Consider the following 16061-nt stretch of genomic DNA (forward strand, 5'->3'; position numbering starts at 1 on the left):
ATTCAGGGTGATAACTAATTTCTGTAATAATGTTTATACACTTTGTTTAGCTGTTTCGGAATCACCGCTGCTGTCGCTGCTCTATTGTTTCAGCATGCTGTGTCCTGCTACATTTGGTTGCCAACCCCTAGCAACGGCATCCTATGTAGCATGGAGCCGTTCTTCTGACAATCTTTAACCAGAGATGGGCACAAATACATCAAAAAGTATTTAATTAAAATACAAGTAATTTGTAATTTGAAAATACAAAAATATATTTTTTACAGTCTTCTGTAGTGTAAGTGTGGCGTTAGGTACATGTAAGAGTCTAGAATATTGCAATATTATTGTTTAGTGCAGAAGATGTGCTTTTAACGTACATGTTGCCACATACTGTCATAATAAAAGATAATTACGCATATAACACTATATTTGTATTATTTACACAAAAACTAGTTAACGCTGCTGTGAGGGCGTTTCTAATAGCGCGGCTGTGACAAAGTTGACAACTTACTTTCTTCCGACTGCCATTATCTATTTTTTTACTCTTTTTGAAAGTTGTGAAAACACCGTTCACTGTTTCTTTTGCTATTTGAGCAAATTGGAACACAAAAATATATATTTAATGTAGTCTTTCATTCACTGCTATAGAAGTTAACCCAACTATGATGCCTTACTTTTCTGAGAAACCCAGAAATGTGAACAGGGTCAATAGGATGTGTCACATCACGTGATTTACTTGCCAAAAACTGTGATAGGCAATTTGGTAGTCCTATTTGTATTTTATGTCTATGGTCCTAGGGATAGTTCACCCAAAAAGGAAAATTAGCCCATGATTTACTTACCCTGACGTCATCCTAGGTGTATCTTACTTTCTTCTTTCAGAAGAATACAATCAGAGTTATATTAAAAAGTGTCGTGGCTCTTCCAAGCTTTATAATGACAGTAAATGGGTATATTTTTCATCAAAGTGCATCTGTCCATCATAAAAGTGCATCTGTCCATCATAAATGTGCATCTGTCCATCATAAAAGCGTATCTATCCATCATAAAAGTACATCTATCCATCATAAAAGTGCATCTATCCATCATAAAAGTGCATCTGTCCATCATAAAAGTGCGTCTATCCATCATAAAAGTGCATGTGTCAATCATAAAAGTGCGTCTATCCATCATAAAAGTGCATCTGTCCATCATAAAAGTGCATCTATCCATCATAAAAGTGCATCTATCCATCATAAAAGTGCATGTGTCCATCATAAAAGTACGTCTATCCATCATTAAAGTGCATCTATCCATCATAAAAGCATATCTATCATCATAAAAGTGCATCTATCCATCATAAAAGTGCATCTGTCCATCATAAATGTGCATCTGTCCATCATAAAAGCGTATCTATCCATCATAAAAGTACATCTATCCATCATAAAAGTGCATCTATCCATCATAAAAGTGCATGTGTCAATCATAAAAGTGCGTCTATCCATCATAAAAGTGCATCTGTCCATCATAAAAGTGCATCTATCCATCATAAAAGTGCATCTATCCATCATAAAAGTGCATGTGTCCATCATAAAAGTACGTCTATCCATCATTAAAGTGCATCTATCCATCATAAAAGCATATCTATCATCATAAAAGTGCATCTATCCATCATAAAAGTGCATCTGTCCATCATAAATGTGCATCTATCCATCATAAAAGTGTGTCTATCCATCATAAAAGTGCGTCTATCCATCATAAAAGTGCATCTATCCATTATAAAAGTGCATCTGTCCATCATAAAAGTGCATCTGTCCATTATAAAAGTGCATCTATCCATGATAAAAGTGCATCTATCCATCATAAAAGTGCATCTGTCCATCATAAAAGTGCATCTGTCCATTATAAAAGTGCATCTATCCATCATAAAAGTGCATCTGTCCATCATAAAAGTGCATCTATCCATTATAAAAGTGCATCTATCCATGATAAAAGTGCATCTATCCATCATAAAAGTGCATCTGTCCATCATAAAAGTGCATCTGTCCATCATAAAAGTGCATCTGTCCATCATAAAGGTGCATCTATCCGTCATAAAAGTGCGTCTATCCATCATAAAAGTGCATCTATCCATCATAAAAGTACATCTGTCCATCATAATAGTGCATCTATCCATCATAAAAGTGCATCTGTCCATCATAAAAGTGCATCTATCCATCATAAAAGTGCATCTGTCCATCATAAAAGTACATCTATGATGGATAGACACACTTTTATGATAGATAGACACTTTTATGATGGACACATGCACTTTTATGATGGATAGACGCACTTTTATGATGGACACATGCACTTTTATGATGGATAGATGCACTTTTATGATGGATAGATGCACTTTTATGATGGACAGATGCTCTTTTATGATGGATAGATGCACTTTTATGATGGGCAGATGCACTTTTATGATGGATAGATGCACTTTAATGATGGATAGACGTACTTTTATGATGGACACATGCACTTTTATGATGGATAGATGCACTTTTATGATGGATAGATGCACTTTTATGATGGACAGATGCACTTTTATGATGGATAGATGCACTTTTATGATGGACAGATGCACTTTTATGATGGGCAGATGCACTTTTATGATGGATAGATGCACTTTAATGATGGATAGACGTACTTTTATGATGGACACATGCACTTTTATGATGGATAGATGCACTTTTATGATGGATAGATGCACTTTTATGATGGACAGATGCACTTTTATGATGGATAGATGCACTTTTATGATGGATAGACGCACTTTTATGATGGATAGACGCACTTTATCATGGATAGATGCACTTCTGATGGATAGATGCACTTTTATGATGGATAGATGCACTTTTATGATGGATAGATGCTCTTTTATGATGGACAGATGCACTTTTATGATGGATAGATGCACTTTTATGATGGACAGATGCTCTTTTATGATGGATAGATGCACTTTTATGATGGACAGATGCACTTTTATGATGGATAGATGCACTTTAATGATTGGTAGACGTACTTTTATGATGGACACATGCACTTTTATGATGGATAGATGCACTTTTATGATGGATAGATGCTCTTTTATGATGGATAGATGCACTTTTATGATGGATAGATGCACTTTATGATGGATAGATGCACTTTTATGATGGATAGACGTACTTGTATGATGGACACATGCACTTTTATGATGGATAGATGCACTTTTATGATGGATAGACGCACTTTTATGATTGACACATGCACTTTTATGATGGATAGATGCACTTTTATGATGGATAGATGCACTTTTATGATGGACAGATGCACTTTTATGATGGATAGATGCACTTTTATGATGGATAGACGCACTTTTATGATTGACACATGCACTTTTATGATGGATAGATGCACTTTTATGATGGATAGATACGCTTTTATGATGGACAGATGCACTTTTATGATGGACAGATGCACTTTTATGATGGACAGATGCACTTTGATGAAAAATATACCCATTGACTGTCATTATAAAGCTTGGAAGAGCCACGACACTTTTTAATATAACTCTGATTGTATTCTTCTGAAAGAAGAAAGTAAGATACACCTAGGATGACGTCAGGGTAAGTAAATCATGGGCTAATTTTCCTTTTTGGGTGAACTATCCCTAGGACCATAGACATAAAATACAAATAGGACTACCAAATTGCCTATCACAGTTTTTGGCAAGTAAATCACGTGATGTGACACATCCTATTGACCCTGTTCACATTTCTGGGTTTCTCAGAAGTGTAAGGCATCATAGTTGGGTTAACTTCTATAGCAGTGAATGAAAGACTACATTAAATATATATTTTTGTGTTCCAATTTGCTCAAATAGCAAAAGAAACAGTGAACGGTGTTTTCACAACTTTCAAAAAGAGTAAAAAAATAGATAATGGCAGTCGGAAGAAAGTAAGTTGTCAACTTTGTCACAGCCGCGCTATTAGAAACGCCCTCACAGCAGCGTTAACTAGTTTTTGTGTAAATAATACAATTATAGTGTTATATGCGTAATTATCTTTTATTATGACAGTATGTGGCAACATGTACGTTAAAAGCACATCTTCTGCACTAAACAATAATATTGCAATATTCTAGACTCTTACATGTACCTAACGCCACACTTACACTACAGAAGACTGTAAAAAATATATTTTTGTATTTTCAAATTACAAATTACTTGTATTTTAATTAAATACTTTTTGATGTATTTGTGCCCATCTCTGGTTAAAGATTGTCAGAAGAACGGCTCCATGCTACATAGGATGCCGTTGCTAGGGGTTGGCAACCAAATGTAGCAGGACACAGCATGCTGAAACAATAGAGCAGCGACAGCAGCGGTGATTCCGAAACAGCTAAACAAAGTGTATAAACATTATTACAGAAATTAGTTATCACCCTGAATTGTAATCTGTTTGTCTGTTTCGTCTTTTTTTTTGTGTGTGTGTACAAATTGCTACTTAATGTAACAGTTTTAATCAGTAAATACTTTTAAACCTACTCCACACATGACTCCTGTGTGTTTTAGTCTTTCAGCATTTAGTTGTCAGTACCTTTGTCTCACACTCCAAACACCTGGATTGAACACTAACCAGCCTAACCCAAAATCCTCAAATCCCTTTTTTTATTTCAATAGAATAAATAAAGCTATCCCACTTGTGAAAGAATATTAGAAATAGACATTGCAATACAAATAATTGATATTGCATAAATGTGCAAACGATATACTGTACATACAGAAACAGAGCAGTATACAATTAACACCAGTTAATGGTAAACTTCTTTCTTGGATCTTGTTTGAATTGACAGGCTATTATAGGCTTGACATTGCATTCCCTCTAAATGTGTTATGGGCCATGAGGACTGTCTGGTTAGTAAAAAAAAAAATCAAAATATGATTTCATCCAGTAAAAGTTAACTTTACATGGTAATTTGTTTATTTTAACAACAACAAAGGGAAAAGAATGCTACCGATTACAAATGGAATGTTCAATATTTTTTTCTTTTTTTTTGCCTACCTATGAATTAAGAGGCATTGTTTACTCTTACATTCTAATTACATGTACAATCAAGGCATCAGATGAAAGCTTATCTTCCACTCTTTCTAAATGTGTGCTCAGTTTGTTTCTAGCATAAAGTATCAGGAAGATATGGCTCACTATTCATGAATATAATCAAACCGTTTTAGCATGTTTGGGTGATTCTGGGAGTTAAAGCCGAATTTGAGGTAACATTGTTTTGACCCTAATTACAAGTTTCCAGCAGCTTGTTGACCGGGTTGGCCACACAGATTGTGATCCTCAGACATCATAGATTTCATTTATATATGACAACCTTTTACAGCAGCCCATGTCTGATTTCCTAAAAAACAGGTGTTTTGCCCCCTGGGTACAAAGAAAGGGATCTAGGGATCACTAAACCTGTAACACAGCCAATTTTCTTATTGCAACAAAACAACTTTTAGATCTTTTCACCGTGACACAGAACTGTCTGTACCCAAAGAAATTGAATACTATTGGATTTTAACTTGTGGGTTACTCGAAGGCTAATGTTATTAATAACCTACGGCTTTCATGCCTGCTGTGATAACTTGTGTGCCAAAACTAACTAGAGTAAAAGAAGGAAATGTTTTACTATCACAATACTTGTTCTTAAAAAAATGTTCCCCTCCTCATTTTATTCTTTTCCTCTTGGTATTATCTTATCATCCGTGTTCACCTCCGATTAAATTTTTGTGTGTGTGTGTGGCCTAGACTCTGCCAAAATCTGTGCTGGGGTTTGTTCTACATAATTCACAAAAATTGGTGCTATAGACATTTTTCTAAAAATAAATAAATAAATCTTTCATCATGATAAATACAATTTTTTTTTACTGTACATGGATTTATTTTTACTTTATTGACATAATACATATTAATTAAATATTCTCCAGGTGTGCATCAGCACTGGTATCATCAATCATATTTAGAATCATATTTTTCTCCTTTTAATGTAAAGAACTACTCAGTAAATCACAAATATATTATAATTTTATCTTGTTTTATCACAATTCTCTGTAGATGTGTGATTAACAACTGATAACCGAAAAGTGAATATGTGACAATGTATTTTTTTAATTCGTATACGTCACTTCATTATCGGAAATTTCGTGTGAAAGTGGAAAAAATTATGTCGATTTTGAATCGGGTTTTCCACGCAAATTCGCAGTGTTCATCAACATAAAGCTCATTGGTTTAGCGTGCTTCAGCTAACGTTACACTGTTGACTAATGGAAGTTTTTTTGCCCGCAAAATCTCGTCGTAACCAAGCGTTTAAACCAGTATTAAAATAACAGTAGCAGAAAATATTGTTTTTGTAAATAAACAAGTAAATATATGAATTCAGGTACAGCTTAACTTACCTCAAGAATCTTGCTAGCATCACAGGCGTGATTCGGCGCGAATCATCTCCTCCCAGGTAAAAGGTGGTTTTCACGAACAGTTTTGACGCGAGGTCCAGGGTAGTCGATAACGAAGTGATATATATAAATGTTTTATTTTCAACAATATAGAAGTAAAAACAAAATAGTTGCTGTCATTAACAGACTATTATCTACTACTGTACTGTTCACTCAAAGTCACTAGACCTTATGGTTCAGTTCAACTAGCCAATTTAAATAACGGTCGCGTTATAAAAATAACACATGAAGTGTAAGCAACATCAGTCAACTCATATTGTGTTAAAGCAACACTAAGGAACTTTTCCTCTTCGGTCGCCCTACAGGTTGGAAGCGTAATTGTCCATTACCGCTGTCATAAATAATTTCGCCGCCCGCAGCCTACTGTCACACACACGCTCACTGTTTATCTAGCACCGGCTTTGGAATGAACGATGTCCACAGACAAGGTAGAGTATGTTGCATGATTTCATGAAAGTATGATGTATTGCGACATCAGAAACGAAGGAAAACTAAATAATGACTATTGTAACACTTGACGTAAAGCAAGTCAAATTTGTAGTCTCATTCGAACTACAGAAACGCGACCCGGTTTGGCAAACTTGCATAGTGTGGTCAGGCCCGTCGCGACAAGGCAGGCAAACCAAGCAATTGCTTGGGGCCCCGAGCTGTCCTGGGGCCCCAAGACAACGACTGGTTAAGAATAAAATGCAACGACAAACTGTGTGAGCGCCCCTTTGATAGGCAATGCAGTAAAGTGCAATGACACTGTTATCGGGATCCCCCTCAAGGGGGCCCCCCTCAGTAGTCTCTGACAGCAGCCAGCCAACTGCGTAATCTCTGCTGCCGGCAAAATACAAAACCTCCTCGGCAGTCATCATGAAGTGGGATTATGCTTCAGGAAGCCAGAAAAGAATGAGGAGAAAGGAAGAGGAGGAAAGAAAAAACAAGATAGTGGTAGGGGTGTAACGATACACGTATTCATATTGAACCGTTCGGTACGAGGCTTTCTGTTTGGTGATCGGTACGCGTTTTCAAACCGAACGGTTCGTTGGATCATTTTTCCTGCCGACCAAAATTTCGTTATTTCAAATGTAGGCGTGTTGCGCGTGGCAAGCGCGCTCATAATGTAGAGACGCAGGCGCGACCACCACATTGGCCAACATCAAATGGCAAACGTAATGTAAGCGGAACGAAACTGAGCTACTCGTTATTGTGTGGTTGACGGTCCGTTGTTTATCAGTTTGGACCAGTGCAGCACGAGCCGTGATCATGCGACACTGTTACTACACAGCACTAATAAGAGATCCAGTAAAGAAAGCATTTGAGTTCGCCACAGAAGTAATAACATCGCTGCGAGATCTAGTGAGAAACATTCACATTGTTTGGCAGGAATAGTAGGCTATAATGCCTTCAAGTAACATTACGTCGGTTTTATTTTGACATTATGAATACAATGCCCTCAAATGTTAATCTTAACTAAAATAAACATTTGTTTATAACTACTACAATATTAATTTTTTTTTTTCCAAGGAGCTGTTTTGTTTTATATGCTCCTAAGAAGAGTCAATTATAGCTCCAGAATTGCTCAAAGTAAAAAGAAATAATATTTTATGGTGCTAGTTTTAATTTAAAAAAGAAGAAAAATAAATAAATCAAGGAAATTGGCATTTCTTTCTTTTTGCTGTATCGAAAACATACCAAACCGTAACACGTGTATCGTATTGAACCGAACCGTGAATTTTGTTACACCCCTAGTGGTAAGTGATAAATTACACTGGATAAAATAGCTCCACTTGTCCTGTACAAATGGTGTAATTTTGCAGCAGGTAGGCTAGAAAAAATATGTTTATGTTAGCTACCTGCCTGACGGCAAATGCTGCTTGTAACAAACAGTTAGTGCAACTTTTTTTTCGAACGGACGGAATATGGTTTCATATAATATGTTTTTTATTGGGGGGGCCTCCATGTCCATTTTGCTTGGGGCCCCCAAATTCCTTCAAACGGCCCTGAGTGTGGTATAGCAGGGGTTTTCAAACTGTGGGTCGCGACCCATTTGTGGGTCGCAGATTGGGAAGAGGTGGGTCGCGCAGTCACTATTGGCTGCAGCTAAATTTACGTTTCATGAATGACACACACACAAACATTTTGCACGATGTACCAACGTTAAATAGAAATCGCTATGAGATCGCATTACACAGGAGAATTCAAATGTCATGAAAGGCGCTGCGTTTCCCAAAAGCATCGTATGCCTAAGTAGATCGTAAAACCGTTGGCACTTATGCTCTCTACGATCAGCTTAGCTCCCGATGCTTTTGGGAAACGCAGCGGAGACCTGAATCAGCCTTTCGTGACATTTGAATTATCCAGTGTAATGCGATCTCATGCAGAATGCAGAGCAGTGATTGGAGTAAACGAGTTTCTTCTTGTTAATAATGCGCACAGAACCGCATAATGAACCGCGCCGCTCTGAGACGCTAAAATTGTTAACACATGTCGCAAGCGCACGCTTCATGAAACAAATCACACTGATTTCTCTGTCGTCTGTTCAACACAGCACTGTTGTCTTTCAGAGATATGGTCGTCGTAAGAGTGCGTTGTTTGCGTTCCCTTGCATGCATTTTGCTACAACGCAAAAAATATAGCCTATATAAAAAGTATTTCACATGTAGGCTACACACACGAGCACGAAAGCGTTTTCTGCGCTGAACAACGCACGAGTTTAACAACACTCGCAGCATAAATATTAGTATTGAAATTCAAGGTCCTGGTACTGTCAAATAAAATTTTTAGTCTATTATATTTTTTTATATTTAGATTTTTGTCATATCAAACCTTTGGTTATGATTAAGCTTACTTAATCTTTTTTCATTTCTTTAAATTTGTTCTGCCATGTCTGGTAAATCAGTTGAGGCAGCAGACAAAAACTACTCAGTATTCTTCACATTGTTTCAACAGCCATTAGGCTGTTAGGCTCTCAATTTTTGATAATGTGCCAAAAGTTTGTATTGCAATTAAACTTCCCACCCCACATTCATGCTTTAAAATTATTTTATATTTTGGTGGGTCTTGAGATAGATTATTCTTGTCTAGGTGGGTCCTGGAATGGAAAAGTTTGGGAACCCCTGCATAGATGTAGGGCTGCAAAGCGAATCCAGAAGTGCCTTTCACCCTGTTACGACTTGATGATACGATTTTGGAAACATTATTTTAAAATGTTCCTTAGTGTTGCTTTAAATGCTTTCCCAAGTTGTGTTAATTTTAAACTACACATAGCCTAAAATAGGTTATATTTTTCAACACATTTTTAGTTAATATTGACAGAATGTGTAAATTAGTGTTACACATATTTTGTGTAATTTTTCTACACATTCCTTCTAAGACTGTATTTACAGTTTATTAACACTTACCAAATTAAATTAATTAATTCTATAAATATCAAGAGTAGCGTCGGTTCTGGCAGGTCATGTCAGTCAAGCTCGCATCAGCTGACTCCCAGCTGATCAATGTCTACCGATAGGAATATGATGCCTATCACAGTATCCATAAGGCACCATTCAGTATTATTATTATCAGCAGCTTTATCATATTGTTAGCTAATTACCTTCCTCCTCTCGTCCACAATTAGGACTTGGCCTTCTGATATTCCTCTTCAAAGTAGACTGTTATTTATCTTGATTTATGTTGGTAAATTAATTTATTGTCATTAAGAACTTTAATGATATCCTTAATACATTTATGTTGGTTCTGTTCTGTTATTTTCGCTGCAGTCCCTGCTCTTATCCATGTTAGGCTGTATGGATGTTTCTGATCAGAACAGAACCATACCGCCAATCTAAACACTATACTGATTGTCAATCATCTTTGAAAATCTGCAAATTACACTTTAAGGTGTGAGTTTAATTTGAACTTCAAAGTAAAAATGAAACATTTATGCCACTTCTGCACAGTATTTCTAAACAAAAAAACAAGATATTTTAAAGAAGTGTTTAATTTATGTTCCTCCATCTTTATGAAAACCATGGTTTCTCTCAGGGACTGCTAACTAATAACAGAAAATCCAAAACAGATATTAAGCATCACTCAAAAGAAAAGTACCTCATGAGATAACCTTTCATGAATTAAGATATGAAGTCATCCCAGAAGAGACTATACACTTGCCCAGAATGTTTCTCCAGCCAGTTCACTTCGCTCTGTGATTCCTGGATAATAGCAGTAAATCTCTTGAACGTTTTCCAGCTGCCTGGCTCTGTTTAAGTTTAGCCATTGCATGCAAAAGCTTAGCTTGCAGGAGTCTGTATTTACAGAAAATTACTTTTTGAGCCCAATTTATTAATAAAAAAATACTACCTTGTAAATTAGTAATACAAGTGCTCACTGCATAACAAGCACTCAATTAATTTAGCATTTATGAGTACAGATGAAACGGTTCTCTATATTAGCATAATTAGCTAAATGCATGTTTAATGTTAATTTCTAATTTTCTGGTGTTTTTGATTATATGCATGATCTCCTTTCAGAGGTTAAAATTAATTTCTTAGTTAGTTGATAATAACTAAGGACTCGTTTTACAAAAACTAATTTTAAGCTAATTATGCTTGTGAAACAGAGAACACCTGTCGTCTAATAACACAAAGTAGAAAGCCTTGATTGTTTTCCCTCTGAGACTGATTCAGTCGCACCTTGAAGTGCTGCAGGGGGTTTGTTTGACTTCTACAATAAAGATCTTCAAGGCTCTTGCAGTGACAGTCGGCACATTGAGGCTGGGTTGCCATTTTAGGTGGTTGATTATAATTTTTGTACTTAATCACAGATCTATGGTGAACACGTCCTTGATGTGGCTGCCCAACTCGAGTCTCTGTCAACACATGCCCTTGCTCAGCTGGCTGTGAGTACTTCATTTTATTGACCCATTTTTCCCCTCTTAGTAACATACAATAGTGGATTGTGTTTAGATGTTTCTCTCTAAATTCATTGGGGGAGAGTGGGGTAATCTGTGCCAGTAGCTGTCCTCTATCAAGGAGAAATGAGATGGGGTAAAACAAAAAAAGTTTATAGTTCACTATAATACCTTTTTATTTTTATTTTTTTAAATGAGACAGGAATACATTTTAATATATTACAAATTCAGATTTTGTATAGTCATTTTTGTGTATGAAATAGTGAAACATAAAAAATGTTAAATTCATGATTATAAAAAGAATTACAAATATTATTATTCAACATTCCATTAATCAAGGTTGCATGGAAATATTATTCCCTCTGTGCAATTTTCCCAGGCTGAAGTAGCTTCTTCATAATTCTACATAATCTTATTCTGGAAAATCCTAGCCAGAAATCCTTAATCATCTCGGTTTCAGAACTCGGTAACCAATTTTGGCCAGTTCAGCCATTGACACAGCTTACCCCAAAGCATCTGGTACAGTTTACCCCACATCTATCATTTGTTAATGAATGGCTAATGTTTAGCCAAATAATAATGTGGTATTATAACTTGGCAATTCACATATACAGTATGATTTATGTTTTTTATTAAATTAAAATTTAATCAATTTAATTTAAAATTTAAATTAAAAAAATTGCTTTGACATAAAATTGGTAGTTCTATTATATCACTTACTGAAATGTGCTGTAAAATATACAGGCATCCTGTAAAACTGGAAACACTGTCACCGTATTTTTACAGTGAATTTCTGGCAACCACAGCTGCTGTCAGTTTTATACCGTAAAATTAACAGGATATTTGTTAGTGTACCAGTGTTGCTGCATGATACTTTAATAATGTTAAAGCCTTCTTGGCTGGTCCATTTATTTCTGTGTGTGTACATTTGCATTGAATCTTGTATAGAGAAAGCATTTATTTTTGATCCAAGTGGCCTCAACATATCATCAAACTGACTTCTCAGCAAGGTTTTGGTACACTGGGAAGTTTTTTTATTTTGTTGCTACTTTCAGTTGTGTAAGCAACTGTACATGTCTGTATGTGTGTGTTTATACCCACATCTCCGTTAGTATAGTAGTCATCAGGCTCTTTGCTTTATTTGAATAGGTCATTCTGAGGTTAACAAACTGAGAGAGTCCGTTGGTCTCTAAACTCTATACAATTGAGACCCTATCATAATCCTCTTTTGTATTTGCTATATAAATAGACTGTCAGGTAGGTTTGATTTTAGCAGTGTTGTATAAAGTACTAGAAAGCAATACTTGAGTAAAAGTACAAGTATCGTACTAGAAAAAGACTTTGGTAGAAGTGAAAGTTACCTTTTAGAATATTACTTAAGTAAAAGTCTTAAAGTATCTGATATATACTGTACTTAAGTATCAAAAGTAATTTTCTGATATTTAATGTACTTAAGTAATTGAAGTAAAAGTAAAAGTTTTTTTTTTTTTTTTTTTGGTTATGCGTTGAATTCAGCGATCACGGAAATGCGAAAAACTGGAGGGACTGTGTAGCCTGTACTGTAGGACATTTGTTTTATCGTTTATTTCCCACTGCATGTACCTTTAGCTGTAAAAAAAAATTGCATCACAATAAGTGTATTGTGATTGTCACTAACATTTTTGTAATTAAACTGAATTTTATTAGGTTTAGTGACATGTTACAATGTTTAGATGGTACAATTTCTGGTAAGCTACGCTTTTTTATTATTTCAATTCAATTGTGATTTGATTTAATATTGACTCATTTGTATAAATATTAGGTAGGCTACACAAGATAGGCGTTAATTTTTCTCAAAAAAACAAACAAACAATAAAAACAACTCACCTAATGCTGTAAACATACAGAGAGCCCTATCAGCTGGTAGTAGGCTATTATTTAAGGTTAAAAATAATTAAATATAATGCGTTTTTTATTATTATAATAAAACCTTTAATGATATAAGTAAAAATATAATAAATATATAATATAGAACACATATTTAGCAAAATACTCTCTAAATAGCTATTTTTTTTCTTGCCAACTGTGCTATAGGCTAGCCTATGTTTATTAAATGGCTTTCCTGAGGTAAATGTGACATAATTGTCCTTCAGCTATGTTATTGACCTCTTCACGCTGATGAAAAACACTTATTGATCGATATTATGTATGAGGAATATACATTTCGGTAAGTTGTCATAAAGTAACTTGCTTTTATCTAGTCTGTCGGTCTCCGTGTCCTCTTTGCTTCGCGATTTTTCTGTGCGTGAGAAAATGCATGTGTGGCATGAGAGCGTGTGAAAAATGTCAATTGCGTGTGTCTCACGGAGAATGCGTGAGAGTTGGCAGCTCTGGTTAAACGTGCTCCAGGTGCTCGTGCTTCCATGGCGGTTTCAGTTGTGCTTCCTCCTCCTTTGGCATGGCAACAAACAAGCATTACGCTGAAATAGAGCGCGCGCCGTGCGGAGTGTGCGTACTGCAATCTAGGAGCAGTGATTCGCCAAACCTCCCTTATTGTAGTTGCACACATTTCTTCCGATTTTATTTTGTAGTAACGAGTAACGAAGATGCTTAGTGGAAATATAGCGGAGTAAAAGTATACATTTTATCTAGGAAATGTAGTGGAGTAAAAGTGAAAGTTGACATAAATTTAAATAACGAAGTAAAGTACAGATACGTGAAATTTCTACTTAAGTACAGTAACGAAGTATTTGTACTCCGTTACATTACAACACTGGATTTTAGCAAATCTCACTCGGCATAAATCATATCAGCATTCCACAGCTGTCCAAGTTAAACCTCTCAATATAACTTACACTGCTTTAATAAGTTGCTTTGCTCAGCTGAACCTTGCAGAGAAGACCACACTCACTTACTGGAAAACCTTTAAAGATGTGTGCTTCAAAGTTTTATAGTCAACAATAACCTAGAAACATGATTATTCTCAGACAGGGCGCCCACGGACTGGCCCACAGGCCACTGGCTGACTGTCCGATGCGCATCGCACCCAAAACTGGAAAGCATTTTCTGGCCAGCTTTAATCTGATTGGCTGATTTTAAGTAACTTTCTGGAGTAAGGGAACACAGAGTTTATTATCAGTCTACTTGGAAACAAAGTCATGTTTATGAGGTCCCGGGTGAAACGCAGAGTGCTTTTGAGGATGAAATAATCTCTGGATCTGCCGTTTTTCAGGTTAGAGCGAGCAAAACAGATTTTTGTTTTGTCGCTTGACATGTCAGTCAGATACTCTCTTCCTGTTTAAGTTGGTGCTGCTTATAGGCAAGATTAAGCCGCTTGTGCTGTTTAGTCAAAGGTCTGACAACAACTCCATTGACTGTCACACATCTTGAGTTAACAATGAAAACTTCTTTCAAAGTGCCCGTATCTTTGCCAAATGTGTCGTCGGTGTTTTTTCGACCATCTCTCCCTTCATAATGAGCACTCATTTACAGCTTTTCTGTGAGCAATATACTCTGGTTTTTATAGTCAGAATGGAAAGAAATGGACCGTGGACATCAGCAGGGGGACTGTGTTTTTTGGTGTTACTTATCCGAGCAGGCTCACTCGTACTGCAATACTCTCGACGCTGAATGACAATTTGCCATCTGCAAGTCCAGCCCGACAGTTCTGAGAGAAAGACTATCAGCGGCACTATCAAAGTCAGTCACGTCCTCTGATCAAGGCACTCACTGAATGAACGATTTCAGCATGGGGCAAGCTTATTATTCATGTAGTTGTCATGCACCTATGGCTCTTGAACAAATTTATTTTTGTTGTTGCAGGCAGAGTAGAGGGATGAGTTTTTGCAGCCGTCGGTGCCATTATTTTGTACTCGAATTTAGGATTAATATGTATTTTCTAAATTTACAGCTGTTTACCTTTCTTTTCTTTTCCTTGGCTTGTCTTTCCTCGCAGGGACTTTGCTGAGAACCACGTTGAGTTGCTGAATTATTCCTCTCTAATGACATGCACCAAGCTCACAGTGCTGTAAGTGTTTTTCGTGCTTTTACCCTCAGCCATAGCTGGTTTCCTTGTGTACGTGATATGCCAGCATCTCAATTTATAATGGTAATAAAATTTGATTTAATAGTCAGTTTAAATGAATGTGTTACAGATGTTAGTTTATAATGCCAGTCATGTTTCCTTAACTCCCAGTTTGTTATCTCTAAAGGGAAATGCTTGTTCTTAGTTAGTCATTAGGATGTGAGTGTCTGCATGCATGTGTTTCTAACAAGTGAAGAACAAAGCTTGATGCCCTTGTGGAGAATGAGGTCAAGCACATGTTGAAATCTTAATTTAACTGTGAGTTTAAAAAATTAGGGACATTTATTATATGCCATATACTGTGGGGTACAATAGTCTGGAACCACTTTTGAAAATGCATCATGCAACATGTCAGCTTGCATTGCCTTTTTTTATTTCACAATTTTATTTTATTCCACTATTTTTATTCAAATTATATTGTCAGATTAACAATTTAACAAGTAATATTGTTTAAAAAAACAAGTATTTGATTTGATACATTTTGTTTGATTTACATAAATGTAATTGTAACAGTTCAGGGAAGAAATGAGGCAGGAACCAGCAAAGTTCAGCATAAAGTTTTAGTGATAAAAAGAAGCAAAATGTCCCAGGCCAGGCCTTGTCCTCTCTCCTTTCCACTGTCATCACTCCTC

The 16061-nt window shown here is 36.1% G+C and overlaps 1 protein-coding gene across 3 annotated transcripts in view; it reads left to right on the plus strand.

Annotated features, from left to right (window-relative positions):
• rxfp2a (relaxin family peptide receptor 2a) overlaps positions 1 to 16061 on the plus strand; it is a gene marked incomplete at its 5' end in the record, with an annotated part of 54043 nt that overhangs the window by 24600 nt on the left and 13382 nt on the right. For all 3 annotated transcript variants that reach the window (XM_081354582.1, XM_081354580.1, XM_081354581.1), the window contains 2 exons: positions 11280 to 11354; positions 15301 to 15372. In XM_081354582.1, coding sequence (XP_081210708.1) covers positions 11280 to 11354; positions 15301 to 15372 — 147 coding nt within the window. The remainder of the gene's footprint in view (positions 1 to 11279; positions 11355 to 15300; positions 15373 to 16061) is intronic.

This window comes from Scardinius erythrophthalmus, assembly GCF_964197995.2.
Source record: "Scardinius erythrophthalmus genome assembly, chromosome: 23".
NCBI lineage: Eukaryota > Metazoa > Chordata > Actinopteri > Cypriniformes > Leuciscidae > Scardinius > Scardinius erythrophthalmus.